Raw genomic sequence first — 26,906 nt, 5'->3', positions numbered from 1 at the left:
GAAAATCAAGAATCTGTAGAGTTCAGGCTCAAACATTGAGATATGTATAAAACTTTAACTGCCCGTTTTTTCTGGATCTCTTAGACATGCCAAGGAAAGAAATTTGCGCTGTCTATGGCCTGCCTTAGTTTAAAGCTGATCGCACAGCTCAGATTTTGGCTGATTCCTGTGAATTGGCCAAAACTGAAGCTGTGGGTGGCTCTGCTGACACCATCTGGTTTAACAAAGTTTGACTGAGAAATTGAAGGAGGTGGGTGGATCAAATTGGCCAAACAATGACTGCAGCCAATCAGCTGAGTTGGGGTATTCTGACCAGTCGGGGGTGCTTGCTGTCTAAATACAATAGCCAGCAGCATGGATGGGGGAATGTGTATTTCCCCCATTTTAGCCCAGTTGTTACATGTATGGCCAGCTTTAGTATCTCTGAAGCAGAAGCAGGTACAAGTTTGATCTATTGTTTGCTAAAACACTTTCTATAGAATCCATCTGTACTGACCCGTTGAGGATTGTTTTGTATCCCCAAAACTGGCGTTTTGCTTTAATTCTCTAGAAACTGGCGGCATGCTGTAAATCGGACTGCACCCTCAGTATAGGTTAGAGCTCATTATGAAAGATTGGTTGTGTTGCCGCCCATTGGCCAGCTCTTCCCTTTCAGTATTTGATTTGCCATGACGAAGCCAAGTGGCTTTTGTGCAGCACAGAGATTTTCTTTCAGACTAGTTTGATCGTCAGGCCCATAGAGGTTACCCTTCCCTGTGCAGGTACCTGTCACTATGTACCTTCTGCTACATGTAGCCTCAGACAGCAGCTGTAAAATTATAATCATTTGATCATTTTCTCCTTTTAGTTTGCTTTTGAAGCGAATGGATGGGGAGCGACCCTGGCTAATAAACTTGTAAGGTGAGTTGGATCATTCATGAATTTCATGTTCTTCTCCACAAAGTTGTTATTCTCCAGAACATAGCAGGGAGGGGTTCTGTAGCCCTTGGAGACAGCTGAGAATAATGTAATTGATAACAGTCATCAGAGGAAGTTCACAGGATCCACAGGGGAGTCTTTCTTGTTCAAGAAGAGGCACTAGACCAGTGGTTCTCAACCTTTCTAGTGCTGTGACCCCTTGATAAAATTTCTCAATTTGTGGGGACCAGTGGCGGCTGGTGCTCAAAATTTTTGGGGAGGCGCAAACGAAAAAGAAAAAAATTGCAGCCTCACTGTGCCCATCAAAAGCAGCCACTGTGCCATGCCATCAAACGCAGCCACTGTGCCATGCCATCAAACGCAGCCACTGTGCCATGCCATCAAACGCAGCCACTGTGCCATGCCATCAAACGCAGCCACTGTGCCATGCCATCAAACGCAGCCACTGTGCCATGCCATCAAACGCAGCCACTGTGCCATGCCATCAAACGCAGCCACTGTGCCATGCCATCAAAAGCAGCCACTGTGCCATGCCATCAAACACTGTGCCCTTTAATTGTCGCCACTGTGCCCATTGATGTCACTGTGCCCTTTAATTGTCCCCACTGGGCCACATTGTCGCCACTGTGCCAATTCACGCCGCTGTGCCCTGTAAAATTCCCCACCCCCCGCCCGGCATTTACCTTTACTGGAGTCAGCCATCCACGTCCCTCGATGTCTTCTCCCGCCCTCGATGATGCTTCAGCCAATCAGGTTACCGATAGCCAGAAGCGGTGAACCTGATTGGCTGAGACGCCTGTCAGTCTTATCCAAGGAACGCACCGCCGGTACGTACCGAGGATAAGCATTCGGAAGCAGACTACAGCCTGAGGGCTGTACTCGGAAATCCTATCAGAGCCGCTGGCTCTGATAGGCACTTCCGTACAGCCAACCAGCTGCCGTTATTCAGGTGGTCGGCGCTCTATATCCTGAGAACTGTAGTGGGGACTTTTAATGGCAACTCTATTCACAGGTAGTGTTACTCACTGTGTCTCCGGCTTAACTGTGTCCCTGGCTTTGTGGTGTCTCGTAGCAGTGACACCTATGCCAAAATCAGGAGATAGGGTCTCCTCCAGCCCCTCCCACTTCACATTCCTCACCAGTCAGCTGACCTCTAGTCTCTGCCCCCTAGCCATGCTGTGGACTGAATGGGCGGCTGTGAAGAGGCCAAGTGGGCGGCTGCGGGCTCCAGGAACAGTCCAGGATTTGGTGACCCCTGGCAAATAGTTATTTGACCCCCGGAGGGGTCCCGACCCCCAGGTTGAGAACCACTGCACTAGAACATACAGAATAAAGGGAACCTGTCAGCAAATGTAGCAGCATTACTTACTTGATAGTGCAGTGCAGGCACCAAGGCTGCAGAAATGAGAAAAAAATATTTATTTTCTCTGCTTCACTACATAGTGAGTGACTGGGTAACAATGACAGCTGTGTCAGTTCCCATGTTTCTATCCTCACAGGTTCCTTTTAAAATGCTTACGAGCAGGTACCAAAAGAACAGCCCCTTCTGTGCTCCTCTCTGATTTAGCTTCACTTTCCTGGGCCCAACATTGCTAGACTCCACCATCTGCCATCCCCTTTCCAATGAGACTGCTTCATTGGGCAGTGATGGTGCTTTTATTGCACAGGGGGATAGAAGTTGATGGAGCAAAGCCAAGAAGTCAGGCCTGTGTAACAAAGTGACACTTAAAGTGGAGGTTCACCCAAAAACTCAATTTTTAACATTAGATTGAGGCTCATTTTGGGAAGCAGAATCGGGTGTTTTTTTTTTAAATCAAAGCAGTTCTTACCGTTTTTGAGAGCGATGTTCTCCGCCGCTTCCGGGTTTGGGCTGCGGGACTGGGCATTCCTATTTGATTGACAGGCTTCCGACAGGCTTCCGACGGTCGCATACAGCGCGTCACGATTCTCCGAAAGTAGCCGAATGTCGGTGTGCAGGCGCCGTATAGAGCCGCACCGACGTTCGGCTTCTTTCGGCTACTCGTGACGTGATGTATGCGACCGTCGGAAGCCTGTCAATCAAATAGAAACGCCCAGTCCCAAAGACCATACCCGGAAGCGGCGGAGAAGATCTATCTCTAAAACGGTAAGTACTGCTTCGATTTAAAAAAAAAACCACCCGATTCTGCTTACCAAAATGAGCCTCAATCTAATGTCAAAAAAAAAAATTCCCGCTTTAATGCAGAACTAAACCCTTCTATCCCTTACAGCCAAGGAAGCTGCCATCTTAGCCTCTGTTTGAGCCACAGTTGCCATGATGCTGTACTTGTCATCAATTAGGATCCCAGCCATTTGATGGCTTGACAGTTTAGTTGAGAAAACAAGCGACTCTGCTCATTCCCCTTTTGTGAAACCATTAAATCAACAGATTTAGTTCTGCTTTAAAGCAGAACTATACTTCCCTCCTCTCCAGCAATGTGACTTCCACAAGCTCCCTTGCTGGTGCCAACATCTACACTCCGATCTTCTGGGCCTGGGATCTTCAGTCAATTTGATGGACCAGGCCTTGCGTTGCTCAGTGTATATATTCAGGAAGACTGCACACAGGCAGGTAAGAATCCTTTATTGCAGAAAAAACATGGTAAGACTCAACTGCAATAAATAACCTACCTGTTCATTTCTAGATGTTCCACTTACTCAGAGAGGGGAACATCTTGGTTTTGGATGGTATCTTACGGTATCTGCTGATAGGCAGGGCTTTTCGTTGAATTACATGCTTACTTCAGATACATGTGATACTGTATCTAGAATATGGTTACATTTCATTTGTAAAATATATATATATATATATAAAAACTCTACTTAATGTAACCTCAATGTAAAGCCATGTTTTTGTTCAAATAAACACTTCTTACAGTATGAGGTTTTACCATCGATATAGAAGAATTTAAAAGAACAGAAGCTGTGTGGTCGCTCTGCCTTCTGTTGAGGGTGAGCACAGGCATGGCATAGATCCCTCTTGGCTCCTTGTGGGAGGAGCACAGACTTTTTAGTTTAGTGCAGCCAATCTCAACCAGGGTTCCTGCAGAGGTAGCTTGGGGTTCTTTGAGCTGTGAATGAGTAACCTCCTATCTGGTGGTGCCTGCATAGTTTGGGGTGTATAGACACTTCACAGAGCCAGCAGCATGGCACCAAGAATCTTTTTTTGCTGTACAGTCTCGCTTTCTGACCACCACTGTAAAGGAGACATTTTTCCCACTGACCACCAATGTAAAGAGAGTTCTTTCCATTGATCACCAATGTAAGAGGCATTCTTTTCATTGACCACCAATGTAAGAGGCATTCTTTCCACTGACCCCTGAACAATTAATTTTAGTAAGGGTACCGTGGGACCTGCAAATTATTTCAAGCGTTTTTACCCCTGGAGTGAAAAGGTTGAGAGAGTCTGGTTTAGTGGTTGGTTTAGCTGATCAGCTCATTTGCATATAGTCCTCAGATGCTGGCTGTCCTTGGATTGCTTTAACTAACAGGACTTGTCCTCTATTTCTGGATGGAAGGGATTGCTGTTTATACTGAAATATTCTCATTTCTCCCGACAGGAAGTGTGACGTCCTCAACCGCGGTCTATCCGGCTACAACACCAGATGGGCAAAGCACATTCTTCCAAAGCTGATCGCCAAAAGCTCTGATTCTGAAACCATTGCTGCAGTCGCCATTTTCTTTGGTGCTAATGACAGCTCCCTGAAAGGTAACCTAAACTGGCCCAGTGGATATTTAATTCATGTTTTATCACTTGATTTTCCCTATGTGGGGCGATTTTATAAAAAAAAATTTTATATATATATATACATTATTTATACTGTAAAATTTGGTACATAGGTGTTTATTTTACCACGAAAATATTCACAATATTCAATATATTGAGTAAAGGAATATTGTAATGAAACAAATAAGGATGCCATTATGGACCTCCTCCTGAAAATACTAGTTTGCTTGCTGTCTGTCTTCAGTACTTTGTCACACACCTGGAATAAGCAATGCCATCAAGTCAGAAATTTACATCCTTGTGGCATCCAAGTCAGTGACTCGCAAAGTACCAAAGACACTGGAATAACATGACAACCAGTAAATAGCAGCTATAGAAGAACAAGTTGGTTAGGGCAGTTTCCATATATCATCAGTACAAGTTTATCTTAAACACAGGTAACAATTGCTGCCAGTGAACAGATCACACTGTCCAGGAAAAACTCCAGCTGTGTCAGGTCAGAAAGTCTATTTTAGCTTTAATCTGATATATATATATATATATATATATATATATATATTGAAGGGTTGCACTGATACCGTTTTTTTTTTTTTAATCAGCAAGTAGGAGTACCGTTACTTTCGATCAAGTACTTGCCGATATTGACTACTGATACTTTTCAGTGCGATTTGCGTCAATACAACAAAAATTTACGCAAATCGCACTGCAAAGAATCGGGAATTGGGAAAAAAAAAATCAGTATCAGGTGTATTCTGCAAGTGCTTGCTATTGGCGCAACCCATTGCACCCAGAATCGTTAGACTGTATATCATCTTATACTGTAATTAATAAGTATTTCTACAAGGATTGCAACCTTCTGTCACACAATTCTGGACAGCGCAGCCTCCAGCTCATACCCCAAGGTGGAGCTAGAATCAGGGAGAACACATGAAAGACCCAGGCGAATATAGGGAATTGGCAAGCTGGTCAGCCAGCCAGTGCACTTGAATGGCAATATGTAAATTAAAACTATCCATCAGGAGGGGGTGGTGCCAAGGAGTACATAGGGGCTTTGGGAATGATGAGATTGCTAGATGAGGGAGCAGAGGACCAATTACTGCAGAAAAGTTTGCAGTTGCCCTCAAATCGCTAAAACTAGGCAAGGCCCCGGCCCGGATGGGTTCACCCTGCGATATTATAAGACTTTCTCTAAAAAACTGGCGCCAAGATTTCTTGGCGGCTTTTAATTCGATATGAGAAGGGCATAGGATGGCCGTAAAAACATTAATGGCTCATATAACAGAAATACCTAAGGAGGGGAAAGATCCGTCCCAATGTTCAAGTAATCGGCCAATTTCATTGCTAAATGTGGATTTAAAGATTCTCATGAAAATTCTCTCTCTCTCTTTGTGAAAGGATTAAGTCCTCAGTTTCTCATGTCCCTCTCAGTCTGTGACACGCTGTCACATATTGGGCAGCTATCTTCACCATTGGTTCCTCTTCTCCCAGTAGAAATTGGAGTTTCCTCTTCTCTTCTGTAGAATTGAAGTCCGGGATGAGAGTGGAGAGTCTCTGGAAGTGAGTGTCCCTCACTGATGAGTACTTGGGGCAATGTAGCAGGAAGTGTTCTTCATCCTCCGGGTCTCACATTGCTGGCACGGTCTCCTCTCCCTGGGCTTGTAGGTCTGTCTGTGCCGTCCTAATTCCATTTCCAGGTTGTGGGCGCTCAGTCTGTACAGGCTCATTGTCTGTCTGTCTTTGGGGTCTTGTAGCACCTCCAGGTACGGGGCCAGTTTGTAGTCTCTCTGCAGTGACTGGTAAATCATTAGTTTTTTGGAGTTTGTTATTTCATATCTCCATTCTTCAACATGTTTTTCTTTGGAGTTATCCATTATGTTTTTTATGTGAGATTTTGTCAGGCCGCATTGTTGAGAGTTTGAGATTGACAAGGTGTTGATGAGTTGTTGCGGGACACACGGCTTGGACTGGTTCTTACTGTCCAGTAAGGCTTGATGGTGGTATGAGTTGGGACTGCTGTTTTGTAGGTGGTCCCAGTATGATAGCGCCCTCTTCTGTACTGCGAGCAGTAAGGAAGATTTGCCCAGCTCGGACCGGCAAGCACTGTTGGAGGTGCTCCGATGGACATCCGATGGATGGATGTGTGGCTCTCTCGCTCGCGCTCTCTCCCCCCCCCTGGCGGATGTCAGTGGAGATGTGTGCGCTGACACCCGCCTGTCATCTGATCCGCTCAAGACAGACTTATGGAATCAGCGGAGATCAACGGAGCGATCTTCCACTGAGCTAGTGGACTCCGCTGAGCGGATCAGCCCTGTGTGAAAGGGGCGTTGGTGAAGGCCTTTGTTTAAGATATTGCTCATGTACCTCAGTGACATCATGGGATCTTGGCCTGGTCGGTTCATCAGAAATAACCTCTTTAACCTATCCAAGTTTTTGCTTTTTCTATGCTTGCTTGCAAGGTGGCCTTATTCATAGCCATCATCTCTGCAAGGCAAGTTTCTAAGTTGGAAGCTCTATTGTTTACTGCACAAAGAATCTTGTGTTGCGGCTCAAGGCTACATTCATACGGGCAACCAGTCCTGGTGCAAATGGCTGCAGCATTAGTTGCTGATTGGGTCACCTGTCAGCAGCTAGCTGCGGCCACTGAGCCTTACAGTACACTTACACATACTCGTACACTTCAATGACAGGTCACCAGCGGCTGCAGCTATCCATGGCTATCTTCACAGCCAGTGTAAAATAAGTCAAATGCCCTTATTGGTCAGAAGATCACACCCCTGGGGGCCCAGGGTGGAGTGACCTTACCAACCATACACTACAAATTATTGCAGCAGTCTGTTTTTTTTATGTCTAATGAAAATGGAACCATGTATGGGCTGCAGCTTTATAGAACAGTTGCAACTGTTGGTACGATTGGTTGCATTGTTTGTCCCATCTATCTAGTTGGAATGTTATTCACTGATAATGACTCCCACTGGGATAAAAGCTTGATAGCTGAGGGCCAGAACATTATACGTATGTAATTATCATTGCTCTCTATCCTTCCACAGAGGAGAACCCTCAGCAGCATGTTCCTCTGGACGAGTATGCAGACAATCTGAGGACTATGATCCACTATCTGCAGTCTTTGGACATCACACCAGACAGACTCATCCTGATTGCTCCACCACCCATCTATGAGCTGTCCTGGGAGAAGCAGTGTTTTACGAAAGGTATTAAATTACTTCCTATTGTACATCAAGACCATTATGTGACTGGGGTACCTGTGAGCATTTTGTGAAACAGGGTGTTCTAGGTTTTTCATGTTCTTAGCAGTGCATCTGAGGAGAGCAGAAATATCCACTTACAGTAGGAGAGGCAGCAGCTGGGATGTTGTTGTGGCAAGTGGGCACTGGCCTGGCATGACTGTCACATGCTGCTTCTGCCTAACATGAACAGGAAGAGCCTATGCGCTATAGCAGGGGTCTCCAAACTATGGCCCTCCAGTTGTTCAGGAACTACAATTCTCATCATGCCTAGTCATGTCTGTGAATGTCAGAGTTTTACAATGCCTCATGGGACGTGTAGTTCCGCAACAGCTTGAGGGCCATAGTTTGGAGATCCCTGCTCTATAGCACTCCTGTTGCCACTGTGAGGTACACATGTAAGTAAATGACAGCCCAGACATCATCCCTGTCACTCTGTACAGGTATTCAGTGGCAAATTTTAAAAACAAAATGGCAGGCACTGCAGCCTTGGGAACCAGGGCACTTAACATGAGAGGCAAGGCACATGATAATTGTACAATAAGATAGGACATGTTGGCATTGTGGCATATGTTAGTCTTTTAAGATAGGCCTCTTCATTGTTCTCATGAAGACATCTGCCTGTATGTGACCAACACAGGTGTGCGCAGCCTGTTGCATTAGGGTGTGCACCTGAAAGCTGTGTTCATTCAGAAAGGGAAGGGGTAATGTCATTTACCGGCCCCTTCCCTTTCTGAATGAACGCATCCTGAAATATCATCTATGTGTGTCCACTGCAGTAGCCAATGGGAGAGAAGGGAGGCCAGCCATGCTGTGGGATGGGGCACTGGGCAGCAGGGGGAATCTTCACTGCAGGGAGTGATTAGGGTGTGCCTGGGCACATCTGACACACCCTGTGTGCACGCCTATGGTGACCAACCTAACTTTTTGTCTCTGGATATTTCAAACTCTGAGCCACAAACAATCTAGTGTACATGGTGTGATCACATATATGTGTGTCCTTATTAATCTTTGCTGTCATTATCCAGGGTATAAACTGAATCGTTTGAACTATATAGCCGGGGAATATGCCAAAGCCTGCGTTCGTGTTGGCCAAGATTGCGGCACTGAGGTTCTGGACCTGTGGACATTAATGCAGGAGGGGGGTCAGGTGAGGATTTCATTATCTTTTACACAAATGCTACATCTGTAGGGAATAACACATTTTGAATACATGTACAGCATAAGGTGATAAGCACCCTAATTTCAATTGATTTCTAGCTTTACATTTTTTACTGACTATAAATAACATACTAATGTAACATCACCGTCTACTGGCAGGTTCTAAATATTTTACAATACAGAAACTACAACTTTTCTTTTAAGAACTATACTTAAATATGGAGCTGTTATGAGAGAAACCAGGGGCTGCTGTTGGTGACTGATTTCGGACAATGCTACTTGCCTGCCTGTCATGCTGCTTCTTTTGATTCAGCTCATTGTCACTTACAGAAGAGGTCAGTGACTGGAAGATGAAGATTATGGTGTCCTGGCACCTGGTGTGCACACAATGTCCCAGGCGAGACTTCTGGCAGGGGTATTTAAACCTAGACGGAACCTGAATTTTATTGCAAAAATAAAAGATAAAAGGGGACTGCTGAAATACTCAACTAGAGATACCAGTAAAATTTTCTTAGCGTATTAGCAATCATTATATAAAGTAAGTGACAGTCAAGATTGTGATGATAAACAAAATAGGAAAAATAAAATCGGCTATATCAAAAGATGAATCAAGTAAGCTGGATAGTGAGATTACTAAGGAAGAGATTCAGCAGGCAATTAAAAATAGCAAGAGCAGGAAAAGTCCAGGGCCAGACTGGTACACATCCCTATATTTAAAAAAAAATCTCGGAACACCGACGCCCTACTTTCTTTATATGAATTCTATCGGGGGAGGAATGAAGATATGTAAGGAAGCTCTGGGGGCTTCTATAATAATTTATATTAATAAAGGAAGGGAAGGACCCAACATTATGCTCCAGCTTTAGGCCAATCTCCCTGATCAATGAAGATAATAAAATCTATGCAAGGATTTTGGCCGAAAAGACTGAAGCTATATATGCCAGACTGTATAGAGAGGGACCAGGCAGGCTTTGTTCCCGGGAGGGAGACAAGGGATAATATACTAGGGACAACCTTACTAATACATGAAGCAAAAAAGGGAAAGAAATTTGTTCTTTTTCTGTTAGTAGATGCCAAAAAGGCTTTTGATAGAGTATATTGGGAATATATGTTGCAGACACTATTGGGTAGATTCAGGTAGAGTTAGGCCGGCGTATCAGTAGATACGCCGACCTAACTCCGAATCTACGCCGACTTATGTTTAAGTGTATGCTCAAACAGAGATACGCTTAAACATATCTAAGATAGGACGGCTTGCGCCGTCCTATCTTAGATTGCAATATTGAGGCTGGCCGCTAGGTGGCGCTTCCATTGCGGTCGGCGTAGAATATGTAAATGAGTAGATACGCCGATTCACGAACGTTCGCCCGGCCGACGCAGTAATTTTATGCCGTTTACGTTAGAGATAGGCCGCGTAAAGTTAGAGCTAGGCCCTAGTTGGAATAGTAATGCTAAGTATGGCCGCCGTTCCCGTGTCGAAATTCGAATTTTTTATGTTGTTTGCGTAAGTCGTCTGTGAATCGGGATTTACGTTGTTTACGTCCACGTCAAAATCAATAGGCCCGTGCGGCGTACTTAGCCGCAATGCACACTGGGAAATGTAGGCGCCCGGCGCATGCGCAGTAAGAGAAAACCGTCAAAAACGTAAGGTCAAGCCTTATTAACATAAAACACGCCCCCCTCAAACACATTTGAATTAGGCGCCCTTACGCCCGCCGCTTTAGGCTACGCCGTCGTAACTTAGCAGGCAAGTACATTGTGAATCATGTACTTGCCTCGCTAACTTACGGCGGTGTAGCTTAAATTCCTTAAGCTACGCCGCCGCAAATGTTAGTGAATCTACCCATATATAAATTCGGCCTAGGTCCACAAATGCTTAGGTGGATAGAGGCCCTATATTCCAACCCCACGGCTCAAATGCAGGTGAATGGAACTTTGTCAGAAGCATTTAGGCTCTATAATGGGACACGTCAGGGATGTCCACTCTCTCTCCCTTACTTTTCGTGTTATCCTTAGAACCCTTCCTAGCTTCTATAAGAGCGAAGCAAGAAATAGGAGGCATAGGAGGCAATTGAGGTCTCTGGGCAAGAGCATAAGATATCTGCGTATGCAGATGACATTATGCTATATATAACAAACCCCAGCCAATCGCTCCCAAAGATGGAAGAATTGGGTGAATATGGGGAGGTTTCGAATTTTAAGATCAGTATGGAGAAAACCGAGATATTAAATGTCTGTGTCCCCCCAAAGGAGAGAAGAGAACTTGGAGCTCTTTTCTCCTTTGTGTGGAAGGAAAAAGGTTCTTAGTACTTAGGAGTATTTCTATCAACAACAGAAGATTTATACCAGGATAACTTTCTACCTCTTTTGAATAAAATTAAACAAGACTTGTAAGGATATCCAGCACATATATTGTCATGGCTAGATAGGATAAGCATAATCAAAATGATGATCCTCCCGAAAGCCCAGTACATCTTCAAAGCCTTCCGATTTATATCCCAGGGGCCAACTTTAAAATTGAGATCCCTAGTACAGAAATTTGTATGGAATGGAAGAGGAAGCCATGTTTCCTATAAAATAATGAGCAGACCTAAAGATACCATGCAGCAGCAGTAATAAGGAAAATTATAGACTTGGTCCATAATGTACCACATAAGAAATGGGTATCACTGGAAGACAATGAGTAAAGCTGTCCTGGGCCAGATTATGATGGATACTTACCAATCCAGTTGGCCTTTGATCCTTCAGGAGCAGCAGAGACCTTTGACACCCTGGCTGTAGTCTGCCCTCGGCCACCAGGGGCCCACAAGAGCTCTCTCATCATAGGGACAAACACTGATCTAGTCAGGAGACTTTTGATCCCTCTAACAGAGGCAGCAGAGATCCCATCACCCAAGGTTCATTCCATGTTACGGAAGGTCTATCAACAGTTGGTGATGGAAAAGAAGGCCCCTGAAGGAGTGGGAAAGATCTGGTGGCTTGACAAGACAGCAAAGATCTTACAACCAGGCGAAGTGACCTGTTTGAGGGCCTCTGTAAAGCTTACCTGGTCCCAGCCAGGCCCGTTTCTCGTCCTCGAGCCTGACCCTGCTGGACACGTGGAAGGAGTGGAAGTGATACCGGAGGTAATCCCACTGAAGGTGTTGGAGAGGAATCGTGGGAGAGTGTCCGTCAGCATTAGTAATGCTACCACCAGCCCTGTGAAAGTGCCAGCCAGAATGCTACTGGGCCATGTACACCAAGCCACCCCAGTTGCTCCCTCTGACCTAGAAGAGAGAAAGAAGGTGGAAGACCTCAAAAGGGGCTGCCGCCCTGACGGCACAAATCTTCCACCAGAATTGGAAGAGAGAGCAAAAGCTCAACTTGACAGGTGGCAAAAGATATTCTCCAAAACTGAGTTTGATGTTGGGTGTGCGAAGAGTGCCACTCACAGGATTCGGTTAAATGAAGATAAACCCTTCAGGGAGCGAGTCTGGAGAGTTCCTCTGATGGACCTAGAAGACCTCAGAGAGCAACTAGCAGAACTGAAGAGAACAGGAACCATCAGAGAGTCCAGGAGCCCTTATGCCTCTCCAATAGTGGTGGTAAGGAAGAAAAATGGCTCATTGAGGCTGTGCATCGACTACAGAACCCTCAACAAGCGAACCATACCTGACCAGTATACCACTCCTCGGATAGAGGATGCTTTACAGAGTCTGTCGGGTTCAGTGTGATCGACCTATAGAGTGGTTATGGTCCTCTCAACAACCAGTGCCCAGTACTTCGTTCCTGCCCTCATCTGAAGTGACAAAAAGTGGGACACTTCGACCGGAGGCCCCTGAATTTGTACCTCTTGGAGTGCTCACTGAGGAGTTAGGGGAGGATGTTGAGTCATCATCCGTAGGAGACCCCATGGAAGCCTCAAGCCTACCCGACAGAGTGTTGAGTGACTCAAAAGATATGGAGTCTGATATACTTAATGCAGAAGACCGTGAGGTTGAACTTGTTCTTCCTGAGCTTATAATTCCTGAGGAACAGAGGGAAAGAAGAGTAATTCACCCACCCAAGAGACTGACTTATGACCAATTAGGGGAATGCTCTGAAGAGGCCATTATCACCTCTAAAAGATCCAGTGCCATACCTAGTTCCCCCACTGTGAATTTGGTGGGGGACAGCCCTAGCTCACCCCCTGGCACACCTGGGCACAATACCTCCATACTAGTGAGTCGTGGACAGAGTAGCCTGCCCTCAGCTGACAATTGGCAGGAGGATCCTCTGTCCACTTTGTTATAAGCTGAGTTGTTTGACTTTGAATACTGTTAGGGATAATGCACTTTTTTTTGTTGCCTTGCATGACCTAACTAACTCTTTCTCTGCATGTATTTACAAAGCACGTATCAGGATACATACTGTTGTCCTCTTTGGGGACCAAAGACTTTAAGTGGGGGGAGTGTGTAGCGGGGTCATACTATCATGAACTATTTGATAGTTATGTATACCTAAATCTTCCGGGAGTTCCAGTCATGTTGTACATATGTGTTCAATTTTTCCTAAAGCAATGCATTGTGGGGTTTGAAGTATTAGGAGAAAAGGACTCCATTGACATTAGTAGAAATGGACTACGGTACCCATAATGCATTGGTTTCCCAGAGGACATTGCACCCCCTGCACAGCTTTATGGGGGAGGTTACTTAAAGGTGGGGAGGAGCTGAATTTGCTCCCTTGGGATTGGCCTTCTCCCTCTGCGGAACGAGGGAGAGCACTCCAGCCAAGCAGCTAGGCCTGAAGCCTGGGCCCGGAACCACCGGAAGATCAGCCACTCGGAGAGGGACAAGCTCAAGGGCGTCCAGCTCATGCTTCCAAGAGACCAGAGAGACTCGCCAGCTGAGGATTGTAACAGTGGAGAGCAAGATACCGGAGACTGTGCGTTGCGGAGTGGCCACTGATCAGCGTATCTTTCGTGAAGAACTTAGGCGGACTAGGCCTGCTCGGGTGAGAGGGCACTTGCCCAAGCTTTCGATACTACCTCTGCTTTGTGACTTGTATTGCCCCGCATATCAGAACAGCGTGCCGTCTACTGGTCTAACCCTGAGGCCTAACATCTGAAAGTCACGTTAGCCAAGTTGCCCTGATGCTGACTTGAGGATCGGTTCACAAGAACCTGTATTGATCATATCCCTTTAACTGAGCCCAAGTACCTTTTGGATTACAGATAAGTTAAGGTGCACCAACGTCCACCACTGAGGAACATTCTGGAGTTATCCAAGCCAGGCCTGGTCAGGATTACTAACCGTTGCATTTGAAGGGATGGCCCACTAGGCGAAGCTCGCGAGCATAGACTATTTATAGCCACTTGCAGACTTTATAACGTTAGTATTGTTAGTTTGTTCTTATCGACTCTTGCAAAGGGCCCTTGCAGAGTCAGATATATATATATATATATATATATATATATATATATATATATATATATATATATATATATATATATATATATATATATATATATATATATATATATATATATATATATATATATATATATATATATATAATTAGGGTTGTCCCGATACTAGTTTCCAATTTTTTTCGGCGGTACTCAGACGCCGATACCCCGCCCCGATACACAAATAGAATACTTGCCGTCCCCCCCCGCCGCCGCCGTTACGCCGCATCCCCGCTACCGCCGACTGTGTAATACGGGCGGGAACATTACAGCTTTGAATCGCTGTAATGATTTGCGCATAGACACTCCCCCTTGCTCGGGTGAACTGTCCAATCCCGAGCAAGGGGGAGTGTCTATACGCAGCGCGGGGCCAATCATTACAGCGATTCAAAGCTGTAACGTTCCCGGCGTATTACACAGTCGGCGGCAGCCCGGATGCAGGTAAGTGGAACATGGCTGGATGGGGGGAGACGCTGGCTGCATTGGGGGAGACGATGGCTGCATGGGGGCAGACGATGGCTGCATGGGGGCATACATGGCTGCATTGGGGGAGACGATGGCTGGATGGGGGGAGACGATGGCTGGATGGGGGGAGACGATGGCTGCATGGGGGGGAGACGATGGCTGGATGGGGGGGATACATGACTGTATGGGGGGATACATGACTGTATGGGGGGATACATGACTGCATGGGGGGATACATGACTGCATGGGGGATACATGACTGCATGGGGGGATACATGACTGCATGGGGGGATACATGGCTGCATGGGGGGATACATGGCTGGATGGGGGGAGACGATGGCTGGATGGGGGGAGACGATGGCTGGATGGGGGGAGACGATGGCTGCATGGGGGGAGACGATGGCTGCATGGGGGGAGACGATGGCTGCATGGGGGGAGACGATGGCTGGATGGGGGGAGACATGGCTGGATGGGGGGGAGACATGGCTGGATGGGGGGGAGACATGGCTGCATGGGGGGGAGACATGGCTGCATGGGGGGGAGACATGGCTGCATGGGGGGGATACATGACTGCATGGGGGGAGACATGGCTGCATGGGGGGAGACATGGCTGCATGGGGGGAGACATGAATGGATGGGGGGAGACATGGCTGGATGGGGGGGATACATGGCTGGATGGGGGGGATACATGGCTGGATGGGTGGGATACATGGCTGGATGGGGGGAGACATGGCTGGATGTGGGGAGACGATGGCTGGATGGGGGGAGACGATGGCTGGATGGGGGGAGACGATGGCTGGATGGGGGGGAGACATGGCTGGATGGGGGGGAGACATGGCTGGATGGGGGGGATACATGGCTGCATCTGTGGGGGGACATGGCTGCATCTGTGGGGGGACATGGCTGCAATATGTGGGGGGACATGGCTGCATTTGGGGACACATTTAAAAAAAGTATCGGTATTCGGTATCGGCGACTACTTGAAAAAAAGTATCGGTACTTGTACTCAGTTCTAAAAAAGTGGTATCGGGACAACCCTAATATATATATATATATATATATATATATATATATATATAATATATATATATTTGTAAACGGCTGTTTGCTCTTTTATCTTTTACATGCCAAGTAAAGTTACCCTTGGTTGTGTGAGGTGTGTTTGCTCCTGAGGACTGCAGTCAGAAGAAGGTAACAACATTATTGCATGTCATTGTGTATTTTCCATGTGGTATTGTGGTCCTAGCAACACGTGGGACTCGCCATACATTTACATTTGCCTGTTGTGCCAAGGGAGGGTTCAAGCCACTTAAAGGGACTGATAGGTCAGAGAGTAGATCCAAAACTAATCAGCAGCTCCTACGGGAGTGCTGCTACATATTTTTTAAATAAACACCCAAGGAACACCCAAGGATTTTATGCTATGTGAGTTCCCTCCTCTCTTCTATATACCTTCCACCGGTGCATTGCTCGAGGCAACACAATACTGAGAGCTTCCTGGGTTGGCGACAATATTCAAAGATACCATTGGTCTATGCTGTTTATGATCTCCTATAATTTAGAGATCGTACATCTCTGGTAAGAGTCAGTGTGTGATCGTGGTGGTGGAGCAATTTTGAAGCGTGACATGTTGGGTCATTTTACTCGGCGTAACATTATCTTTCACAATATATAAAAAAATTGAGCTAACTTTACTGTTGTCTTATTTTTTAATACAAAAAATTAAATTTTCACAAAAAAAAGTGCGCTTGTAAGACCGCTGCGCAAATACGGCGTGACAAAAAGTATTGCAATGACCGCCATTTTATTCCCTAAGGTGTTAGAAAAAAATATATATAATGTTTGGGGGTTTTAAGTAATTTTATAGCAACATTTTTTTTTTCATCTTGTAGACGCCAAATCTGAAGAACAGGCTCGGTCCTTAAGTGGTTAAGGATCAAATATTGGCTGCATCAGTCTTTTTTTTTCAAAGACCGCTGGCATCTCATTCCCTAGTTCAAGCTTTCATTAAGGAGGTACTGCGGATCAATCCGCCAGTCAAGTCTCCCTTGTGCCCATGGGATCTGAATTTAGTATTGTCAGTGTTAGAGAAGCAACCTTTTGAACCTATTCGCCATATTCCGCTCATTCTTTCAAGCAGGAAATTGGCCTTTTTGATTGCTATGTCTTCGGCTAGAAGAGTATCTGAATTAGCAGCGCTTTCTTGCAAAAAGCCTTATTTAATTTGTCACAAGGACAAGATTGTTCCACGACCCCATCCAACCTTTTTACCAAAGGTGTTGTCGACATTTCATTTGAATCAAGATATTATTTTGTCTTCCCTTTTTCTGAATCCGCAGACAGCGGAGGAAAAGTTATGGCCCTCTCTAGATGTAGTGAGAGCAGTAAAGGCATATCTGCAGGCAACCGCTCATATACGTAAAACTGATGTTTTGTTTTATTTGCCAGATAGTCCCTAGAAGGAACAAGCGGCATCCAAATCCACCATTGCGGGTGGATTTGACAAGTAATTATTCAAGCTTATGGTTTAAGGGTCCCCCCCCCCCCCTTCATATTGAGCATTGCTCTGGGATCTCCCTTTATGTAATGATTTAAGGCTCTGTGTCCCGTGGTGTATGAGAAATAAAAATCCTATTTTCTAACAGCTTACTGTAAAATAATTTCTTTGGAGTACACCACGGGAAACAGAGGTCTCCCCCTTCTTATGGGAACCTTATTGCTTTCTACAAATCTAAGGTACTTCCCTGATGGGAGGGGTTATATGGAGGGGAACTGTCTTTGATTGGTTGTGCCAGTCAGTGTCGATCCTGACCTTCCTGGGGCCCTAAGCAAAATGACATGGCACATTAAAAATGAGAAGCGGGGGGCGCTGACGACAGTGACATGTCACATTAAAGAAAGTTGAGAAGTGGGGGGAGGGGGTGTTCTGCTGTCGGAAATGACATCTTACATTAAATTGAGAAGCAGGGGGTTCTGACTTCTTACCTCTTCTCCCATGCAGCCAGAGAGTTGAGAAGCGGGGTGAGGGGGGCGAAAATGACTTCTTACCAGGCGGGGCCTCTAGTAATTTGGGGGGCCCTTCGCAGCTTTGCGGGGCCCTAAGCGGCTTGCATAGTGAGCCTATAGGGCAGATCGGCCATGGTGCCAGTGTCCAATGATATCTAGTGACCATACAGCCCATTATGTAATCAGTGGCGTTGCTAGGGGGGTGCGGTCCGCACCGGGTGACACCCGCTACAGGGGTGACACCATCCTGATATTGAGGATTTTTTTTAAATATGACATGCCCAGCGCTACAGCGCCGCGGCGTCTGTGTCCCTCCGACTGGACTTTGTACTTTTTCCTCCCCTCTCCCACTGAGCCAGCCAGACCAGTGAGCGGCGAGGCAAGGCGAGCCTCAGCAGAGCTCAGCCTGTGCCTGCCTGCTGCCTGTCACACTGCACTGTGTGATGATGTGACGTTAGTCACGTCACACACAGTACTTTCAGTTTCTCCGCCCGAGCGGCGCGGCGGCTGCTCAATGGCTGCACGTGTGACCTGCCCTGTGATGATTCAGATTGCTGCCAGTGCCCACACCAGTCCTCTGTCTCCAGACGCGGCTAGGAACAGGTGCGGGGGGGCCCGGGTGGGGGGCGGGGGGTTTTCACAGAATCCACAGAAACAGCTAAGGGGTAAAGAGCCAGGAAAGGTGAGGAGGAGGGGGGGTCTCACCCATCTATGTCACACCCCCCACCCCTTTCCTCTCTGTCACCCCCCTCCCTCTCTGTCACCCCCCCTTCTGCCTCACCCCCTTCCCCTTCCTCTCTGTCACCCCCCTTCTGTCTCACCCCCTTCCTCTGTCACCCCCCTTCTGTCTCACCCCCTTCCTCTGTCACCCCCTCCCTCTCTGTCACCCCCATTCTGTCTCACCCCCACCCCCTCCCTCTCTGTCACCCCCTCCCTCTCTGTCACCCCCTCCCTCTCTGTCACCCCCTCCCTCTCTGTCACCCCCATTCTGTCTCACCCCCTCCCTCTCTGTCACCCCCATTCTGTCTCGCCCCCACCCCCTTGCTTTCTGTCATCCCCTCCCTCTCTGTCACCCCCATTCTGTCTCACCCCCTTCCTCTCTGTCACCCCCATTCTGTCTCACCCCCACCCCCTCCCTCTCTGTCACCCCCATTCTGTCTCCCCCATTCTGTCTCACCCCCTCCCTCTCTGTCACCCCCTTCTGTCTCACCCCCTCCCTCTCTGCAACCCCTGCTCCCTCTCTGTCACCCCCCGCCTGCCTTGTGGTTGTGTGGGGATTCCATAGCTGCTATTCAGTCCAGTAGCAGCTATGGCATCTGCCCACTGTCTTTTGTGGTCAATCACAAGCAGGCAGACATGATAGGGAACAGTTTTTTTCAGTTCCCAGTGAGGTTCCGCCTACCCCACAACAAAACATTTTGGCTTCTGTATCTGTCTTTGTGACATGACTGGAGAGGGAGGTTTGTAATACTGAACCTGTGATTTTATTAGGCTCACCATTGTAGAGCTGGACCAAGGATGGAGGGCCCAGTATGGACACTCTGACCTTGGTGTCGGCCACCTCCGACAGATTGATGTACCTATTCCCAACAAGTACATGAATCTGTGGCACACAGTGACATCTATGGTGTTGAGGTGTGATGGAATTCCAAAATGTGTCTAAAATACTGACTGTTCTTGAGGAAATATTTAACCTCAAACATAATTAAAGGGTATGTTAACCTTAACAATGAACTTCTATTTGCTCCCATTTGACCCTCTAAATATATCATTGAAGGAATTTTGTTATATTGGTTCAATAAGTGCAGGAATACCTATTGATCCCAGCAGAAATCCATTAAACCTTAAACTTCCTTTAGTGCGCTTACAATGCTACACTGGGATTCAAGCAATGTTATCATGCCTACCCAAGGTTTCTCCATAGACCACTACATTACAGACTCACAAGGAGATGAAGATGGAGGGAGGCCTTCTGATCAGTTAGGAATGAACAGCCTATTGACACTGTACAGTAAGTTTTGTCATACTCGTGTAGCACTACCCCCGAAGGCGCTGCTGGTTTAATTTGGGCCTGCCGTTGCCTTACATTTCACCACACTTGATCTAGGGGTCCATCCTGAAGAGTTATTCAAAAAGAATGTCCGCACCAACACTTCGGTTTTATTAAACAGGTTCTCTAACAGAGGGGTAGAGGGGTAGGGAAGATTCAGGTACCTTGCTTTGTGGATCAGGGGTACAGCCTTAGATCCAGAGGACAAATCGGTTCCACACTAGATTTAGCAACCACTGGATAGGCCCACTCTCACTGACCTAGCAGCCGGTGCGACGCTCGCTCAAAGTCTCTGCCACAGACTTGATGAGTGTCGTTGGGTCGTTACACAGCCCTCTGCCACAGGGTCGTGTAACCACTCATACACTTAGCGAAATTTCAGAGAAAGTACACAGCTCACGGTGCCAGGATCTTTCAGCCAGGCCGGCAGCACAGTTAGGCAAGTTGGTCCGGATGCGTCCTTCAATTGAGTCCCTAATTGCTCGGCTTCTTCCCGCAAGCAAGACATCACAGGACCACCAGTAGGCCCCAGAAACTCCTGGGCCTGCTCAGTTGTGGAAGCTCGGGCCAGCAGGCCCCGAGACTGGAAAACACTGTCAGCGCATTCCTGAGGCCAGGAGGGACATCAGGTCAGGATCGGAAGACCCCGCCAAAACGGTGTCTGTGCCTTAAGTACCCTCCCTTAGAATGCACAGTGGGTTAACCACGCCCACTGGGCTGCTTCTGTAAAGATTTAGAAAGGAAGTGCCCCTGGGATTGTAGAGATTGGAATGTAATAATATGGAATGCCAAGCATGTACCGTATATATAAAAAAAAAGAAATATATTTATTAAAGTACAAAAATATACATGTCACGAGGACAAAAAATTATTGAATCCAACATGTAGTTAGAATTGCCACGCTCCAATATTGACAGGTAAGTCAATATACATACGAGTTAATCAAAGACTGACATGTTTCAGAGACAGATGGCTGGATTCATTTTACAGCACATATATATATAGCTCGTTCAATAAACGTTTAGATTTTTCTATTAAGGAAAAACAGAAAACATAACATCAAAGTAACAGTAAATACATTTGTTTCTTTTTAATCTCTCATAGACAGCATGATTTACATTGATATTAAAAAGCAGAGCATCTGAAAAGAAAATTAGTGTGGCACAGGTACATAGAGAGATCCCCATCTGAAAAAATGGCTCGCTTACACTCCCCCAGGTACAGATTGGCGTAGCCAGGGGAACAACAGGTGCCCATGGCTTTGCCCTGCACCTGGAGGAATGCTCTGCCATCAAAAGTGAAAACATTATGTCGAAAGGACAAAATCTAATGCTGAAAGTATGAATACATTAAACAAATGTTCGTGATGACTTGTCTGGGAAAGAACATGTCTGATACAGTTGAGACCCTGAGAATGTGAAATGGAACTATACAGGGCTTCAACATCCATACTGACGAGAATAGAATCCATGGGGATCTGGACTCCTTCAATAATACTCAATAAATGCGGAGTAGGGTCTCGCCTGTATCAGACATGTTCTTTCCCAGGCAAGTCATCACGAACATTCGTTTAATGAATTCATACTTTCAGCATTACATTTTGTCCTTCGACATAATGTTTTCACTTTTGATGGCGGAGCATTCCTCCAGGTGCAGGGCTTATTACATTTCTCTTCTGTTCATGGACGAACACAGCAGCCTTTGACCTTAGGGTATTATATCCTTCTTTCCAGGAGAGTTATGCCACGTACACACCATCACTTTATGTGATGAAAAAAAACGACGTTTTTAAAAACGTCACTTTAAATGACTGTGTGTGGGGGGAAAACGTTGTTTTATGTCTTGTGAAAAATTACCAAAAAAAATTGAAGCATGCTTCAATTTTATGTGTTGTTTTTCAAAACGTAGTTTTTTACTTCACAGAAATTGACCGTGTGTAGCAAAAAACGACGTTTAAAACGACGTTTTTACACCCGCACATGCCCAGAAGCTAGTTATGAAGCGAGCTTCAATGGAAAAATGTGGTGAACGTAACCTCGCTTTGCTAGAGCATTGTAAAAAAACGATGGTGTGTAGGCAACATCGTTTTTGAAAATTGAAGTTTCAAAAACTTCGTTTTTTACTTCACAGAAATTGTCGTTTTTCTTCATCACATAAAGTGATGGTGTGTACGCGGCATAAGGCAAAAAACAGCACTTTAAGTGTTAACAACACTTTCCTCAGTACAGCTCCTCCCAGGGGGCGTGGTCCCCCGGGTATAACCCACACTCTGCCTCAGCAGCTCTTTTTTTTTCTGCCTAATATCTGGATTTTTTTTGCGATTTTTTTTCGCTTTTATTTGTTTTGTTCCTGCTTTTTTGAATCCTGTGATTCTTCTATCAACTGCTGACTGGGTGACAGGCTGGGTCTTGACTCTTGTAGTCCCCCCATGTTCGGCCATCAAGCGTGTGCCGACCCTCAGCTCAGCTCTGGGTCGTCCACGACATGCCTCATTGCTCCAGGGGCACCCGGGGAACTACGGTTCCAGGGCACACATATGACCGGTCTCTATGGCCTTGTCACAGTGTGTATGACCGACAGCCATGCCAATTAGCGGACGTTTGTTCTGTCCGGAATGCCTTCAGCCGGTGGTCGCAGGACGGGTAAGTAGGCCCCTTGCCCTGGCAAAGTGGTATGGCTGGTGCTTCCCTGGGGAGGTCGAATGAGGGTCTGCCCTGCTTTCCTCTCCCCATTCCTCTCCCTCCTTCCCCATGCTGGGTGGCAGGTGTAAGGGGGGGGGGGCCCTCCTGGGGTTCTATCATCTAGCGGGTACCGTGTGCTGTGAGGTGCTGTGGTTTTTTACATTTTGAGGAGTTGCTGTGTGTGCTGGCCGTGTTTTTGCTGTGTCACTGTTTTTTAAACTGCGTATGGCCGCCATTTTGCCGCGGACGCAGTTTACATTGTTCGGCGGACATTTTCTTGTAGCTGCATGGTGTTTTTTACCTCAGATGGTGGATGTCTTGGAAAAGTCTTGGCCTCTAGTGCCTGAAATAGCGCAGCAAAAGTAGAGGCTATGACGGCAGTCCAATCCTGGTGAGAAACGCCTCAAGAAGCGACAAGTGGCCAGAAGGGGGGTAAAAAGCGCCCCCTCCCTGAGCCTGCTTCTGGGGATGTCTGACACAGAATCAGGCCTTGCTATTGCCTCTGGTTCTGTCATGTCAGATGATGCGGACAGTGAGGATGACTCTGCTTCAGGGTCAGTGCATGATACGGAATTTGTTGGAGCTCTTATCTCTGCGGTGTGGGATACTCAGAAACTTGAGGATTTGGCGGAGGCATCGGATGTGCCGGTCCCTTTTGGGTTCCGCAAGCCACCTTGCACCGCAAAAGTGTTTCCTTGTATTCCATATTTGGACAAATCGTTGTACAAGGAATGGGATACGCCGCAAAAGGTTTTTGCTGTTCCAAAATACTTTGCGACCGGTTATCCCTTTGAGGAGGACTTTTTAAAAAAGTGTGTCTCTCCTCCGTCAGTGGACCCTCCCATGTCCAGATTGAACAAAGCGACCACGTTGCCTGTGGAAGGGGCTCTCGCATTTAAGGACCCCGCAGATTGGAGAGTGGAGGCTGTGGCCCGCTCCATGTTCACAGTAGTGGGTTCAGCTGTAAGATTGGTTTTGGCCGGGACTCTGGTGTCGCAGACACTTACTGAACGCGCAAAGTTCTAACTACAGGAGCTGGAAGCGCAGAATGCTTCCGAGACCTGTGTGGACCTGGCTGAACAGTTGGTTCAGGGTCTGAAGTTTGTCTGTTAGTCGGCCCTGGATATGCTCCCCTTGCTCTCCAGGGCCTCCACCTTGTGCGTCGCCTTGTGTGGCTGAAGTGTTGGTCTGCGGACCAGTCCTCTAAAAAGGTTTTGGTGGATTTACCCTTTAAGGGTGAACGGATTTTTGGGGCGTCCCTGGATCACATCATAAGGGATGCCACGGGTGGTAAGAGCACACTGCTCCCACAGTCTGTGAAGGGCATGGAGCCTCACCGTAAGCAAGGGCCCTCCTTTACTACCCCCAAGCGGTTTTCAAGGTGCTAAGGCCCCCGCTGCAGGGCAGAAGTGCACCTGGTACCGCAAGCCTAACAAGCCTGCGGATAAACCTGCTTCTGCATGAAGATCTGCCCCGGCCCGTGTCTCGGGTGGGGGGCCGGCTTCGCGAATTCGCGGCTCGGTGGAGGTCTCTTCTTTCCGACCGTTGGGTTTGCGAAGTAGTTTCCTCGGGGTACAAGATAGTTTCTCTCTTGTCCACCAAACAGATTTTTTCCTTCCAACCTCCAGCTTCCTCTGGATTGCTGGAAGGATCTGTCAGGGGTTGTCCAGGATCTACTGGGCAGGGGAGTGATTGTGCCGGTTCCCTCGATGGAACTGTTTCAGAGTTTTTTCTCCAATGTGTTTGTAGTCCCCAAGAAAGAAGGGGTCCGTCCAATCCTGGACCTCAAGGCCCTCAATTGTTTTGTCAGAGTGCAAAAATTCAGGATGGAGTCGATTCGCCTCGGTAATAGCAGCGCTCCATCAGGGGGACTTTATGGCGTCCTTGGATATCATGGACGCATACCTACATGTTCCCATATGCACAAAGCACCACAGATTTCTGCGCTTTGCGATCGGGGAGGACCACTTTCAATTTGTGGCCCTCCCGTTCGGCCTGGCCTCGGCACCACGGGTTTTCACCAGGTTGCTCACCCCGATCCTAGCCATGCTGAGGCAGCGAGGGATCGCTATCGTGGGATATCTGGACGACCTTCTCCTGAGAGCTTCGTCAAGCTCAGAATTAGGAGAGGACGTGTCTATCACGTGTCAGACTCTCCAAGAGTTCGGCTGGCTTCTGAATATCCAGAAGTCAGTGTTGGTTCCGTCTCAGTGACTGGAATACCTGGGGCTAGTCCTGGATTCCTTGGAGGCGAGAGTTTTTCTCCCAACGGAGAAACTTCAGACACTGCAATCTGCGGTGCAACAGTTGTCGACCCAGAAGTGGTCATCTCTTCGATTCTGCATGAGGGTTCTGGGTCTGATGGTGGCCTCTTTCGAGGCAGTTCCGTATGCCCAATTCCACACCCGGGTGCTACAGAAGGAAATTCTGTCACGTTGGGACAAGCTCCCGTCCTCTCTGGATTACCATATTCAGTTGAGTCATCTGGTCAAGTCTTCCCTGGTGTGGTGGCTGACGTCTTCGGTTCTTCGGACCGTGAAGTTGTTTCTACTGTGCCATTGGACAGTGGTCACGATAGATGCCAGCCTCTCCGGTGGGGGGGGGCGTTTGGGGCACCCAGTCAGCCCAGGGGCGCTGGACTCAGGAGGAGTCCCGCCTTCCAATCAATGTACTGGAGCTCCGAGCAATCAAGCTCACCCGCAGGCAAGGGGAGCATGCACAACACAGCTGGACTGGAACAGAAACCCACAATTTAGTATAATCCCCTGAGCTAAACTACAGCTCAGGTAACTAAATTTACAAAAATAGCGCCTACCTAACAGGAGCAGGGCGCTACACAAGGATAAAATCACCAGGTAAAATAAAACCATTAATGCAACCACCTCGTCTAAGGAATAGTAAGCTGTAATATCTTCCATTTTTGTACATTGTTTTAGATATGCTTTAATTAACCTTTTTTGCAAATGACTTAATAAAATATTGCCATGTATGCTGATATTTTACTTTATGTATTCTCAGGACTATACAGTTTACCTGTCAGATGGGCTTCATTTATCTGACAAAGGTAATGAGTTTGTGGAGTCTAAATTGTGGCCAATCTTGGAGCAGAAGCTGGGCGATCTACCCTTCCTTTTTCCCTATTGGATGGATGTGGACAATAAAAACCCAGAGCCCTCTCTGTTCCCCAACTGCACAGAGAAGAAAGAAGAGAAGAGCTAACCAAATAGCCATACGACCACTGTGGATGTAGACTGAGGAATTCTGCACCCAGTGTCCTGCTTGCAGATCTGATACCATCTCTCTTACCAATCCTTGCTGTTTTCACACTCCCACGGAATGTGGTACCCAAAACTTTCCAGTTGTATCAGGCCTGCAGTAAGGTGGTGGGAGAGAATCTATCAGCATTGGAACTTTCCGAAGAAAATGGCGGATTTCTGTGCATTAATCCTACAAACATCTCTTCAATGTTAGTGGCAATAATAATATGACACACCTATTAGGAAATTAAATTTGCTGCATTGGGTTGCACTGAAGAGAATTAAAGAAAGCACTTTAAGATAGTTTCCAAGAAAATAAAGTGGGCCCCCAGCCATTTATTTTTTTGTTAATTGACTATAGTTTCTAATATTTGGATCCAGTCTTCAGTCCTGTTCTTCCCTCACTTCCTATTCTTTTTTTTTTACAATTCTTTATTTTATATCCATTTTCTTCATATAAATCAGATTAGGTACAGCTTCATCTTTACAACATACATTGCACTCCTTATCTTAACATTTCTTATGCTTTATATTACGACCTCCTGTACCCCTTCTGATCCCCCTTCTACAGCCCCGGTCTCCTCTCTTGTATATAAGCACGGTCTTCTTATACCATCTTCAGAGAGGTGTCCTGTACCTCCGAGATTATTAATCACCCTCCCCCCCTTCCCACCGCAAATAAAATGAAAATAAAATAAAATAACAAAAACAAAAACAAAAACAAAAAAAAAAAAAAAAAAAAAATCGGCCGTAGTCTCTCCCCTCTTCCCCCCCTATCCGCTCCGCTCCCTGTATTCCCTATATGGAGTCCATACCCTCCAGTAGGTCTCCTCTCGTTCCTGTATTCCCATTGTGAGGTTCTCCATCATCTGTATCTCGTTTATTCTACATAGCCATTGTGATTTGGTTGGGGACGAGGTGTTTTTCCATAAGATTGGTATACAGGCCTTCGCAGC

General features: G+C 46.7%; 1 protein-coding gene across 3 annotated transcripts in view; it reads left to right on the top strand.

Annotated features, from left to right (window-relative positions):
- The window catches only part of IAH1 (isoamyl acetate hydrolyzing esterase 1 (putative)), a 46,384-nt gene extending 20,083 nt beyond the window's left edge, over positions 1-26,301 (top strand). For all 3 annotated transcript variants that reach the window (XM_040348627.1, XM_040348626.1, XM_040348628.1), the window contains 5 exons: positions 848-900; positions 4,497-4,645; positions 7,711-7,872; positions 8,934-9,055; positions 25,712-26,301. In XM_040348627.1, the coding sequence (XP_040204561.1) occupies positions 848-900; positions 4,497-4,645; positions 7,711-7,872; positions 8,934-9,055; positions 25,712-25,912 (687 nt within the window). In that variant the 3' untranslated portion in view covers positions 25,913-26,301. The remainder of the gene's footprint in view (positions 1-847; positions 901-4,496; positions 4,646-7,710; positions 7,873-8,933; positions 9,056-25,711) is intronic.
- Positions 26,302-26,906: the final 605 nt, after the last annotated feature.

The sequence above is a fragment of the Rana temporaria genome, chromosome 4, assembly GCF_905171775.1.
Source record: "Rana temporaria chromosome 4, aRanTem1.1, whole genome shotgun sequence".
In the NCBI taxonomy this organism is placed as follows: domain Eukaryota; kingdom Metazoa; phylum Chordata; class Amphibia; order Anura; family Ranidae; genus Rana; species Rana temporaria.
The sequence above is the reverse complement of the archived record's forward strand: the minus strand, read 5'-3'. Positions and strand labels throughout refer to the sequence as shown.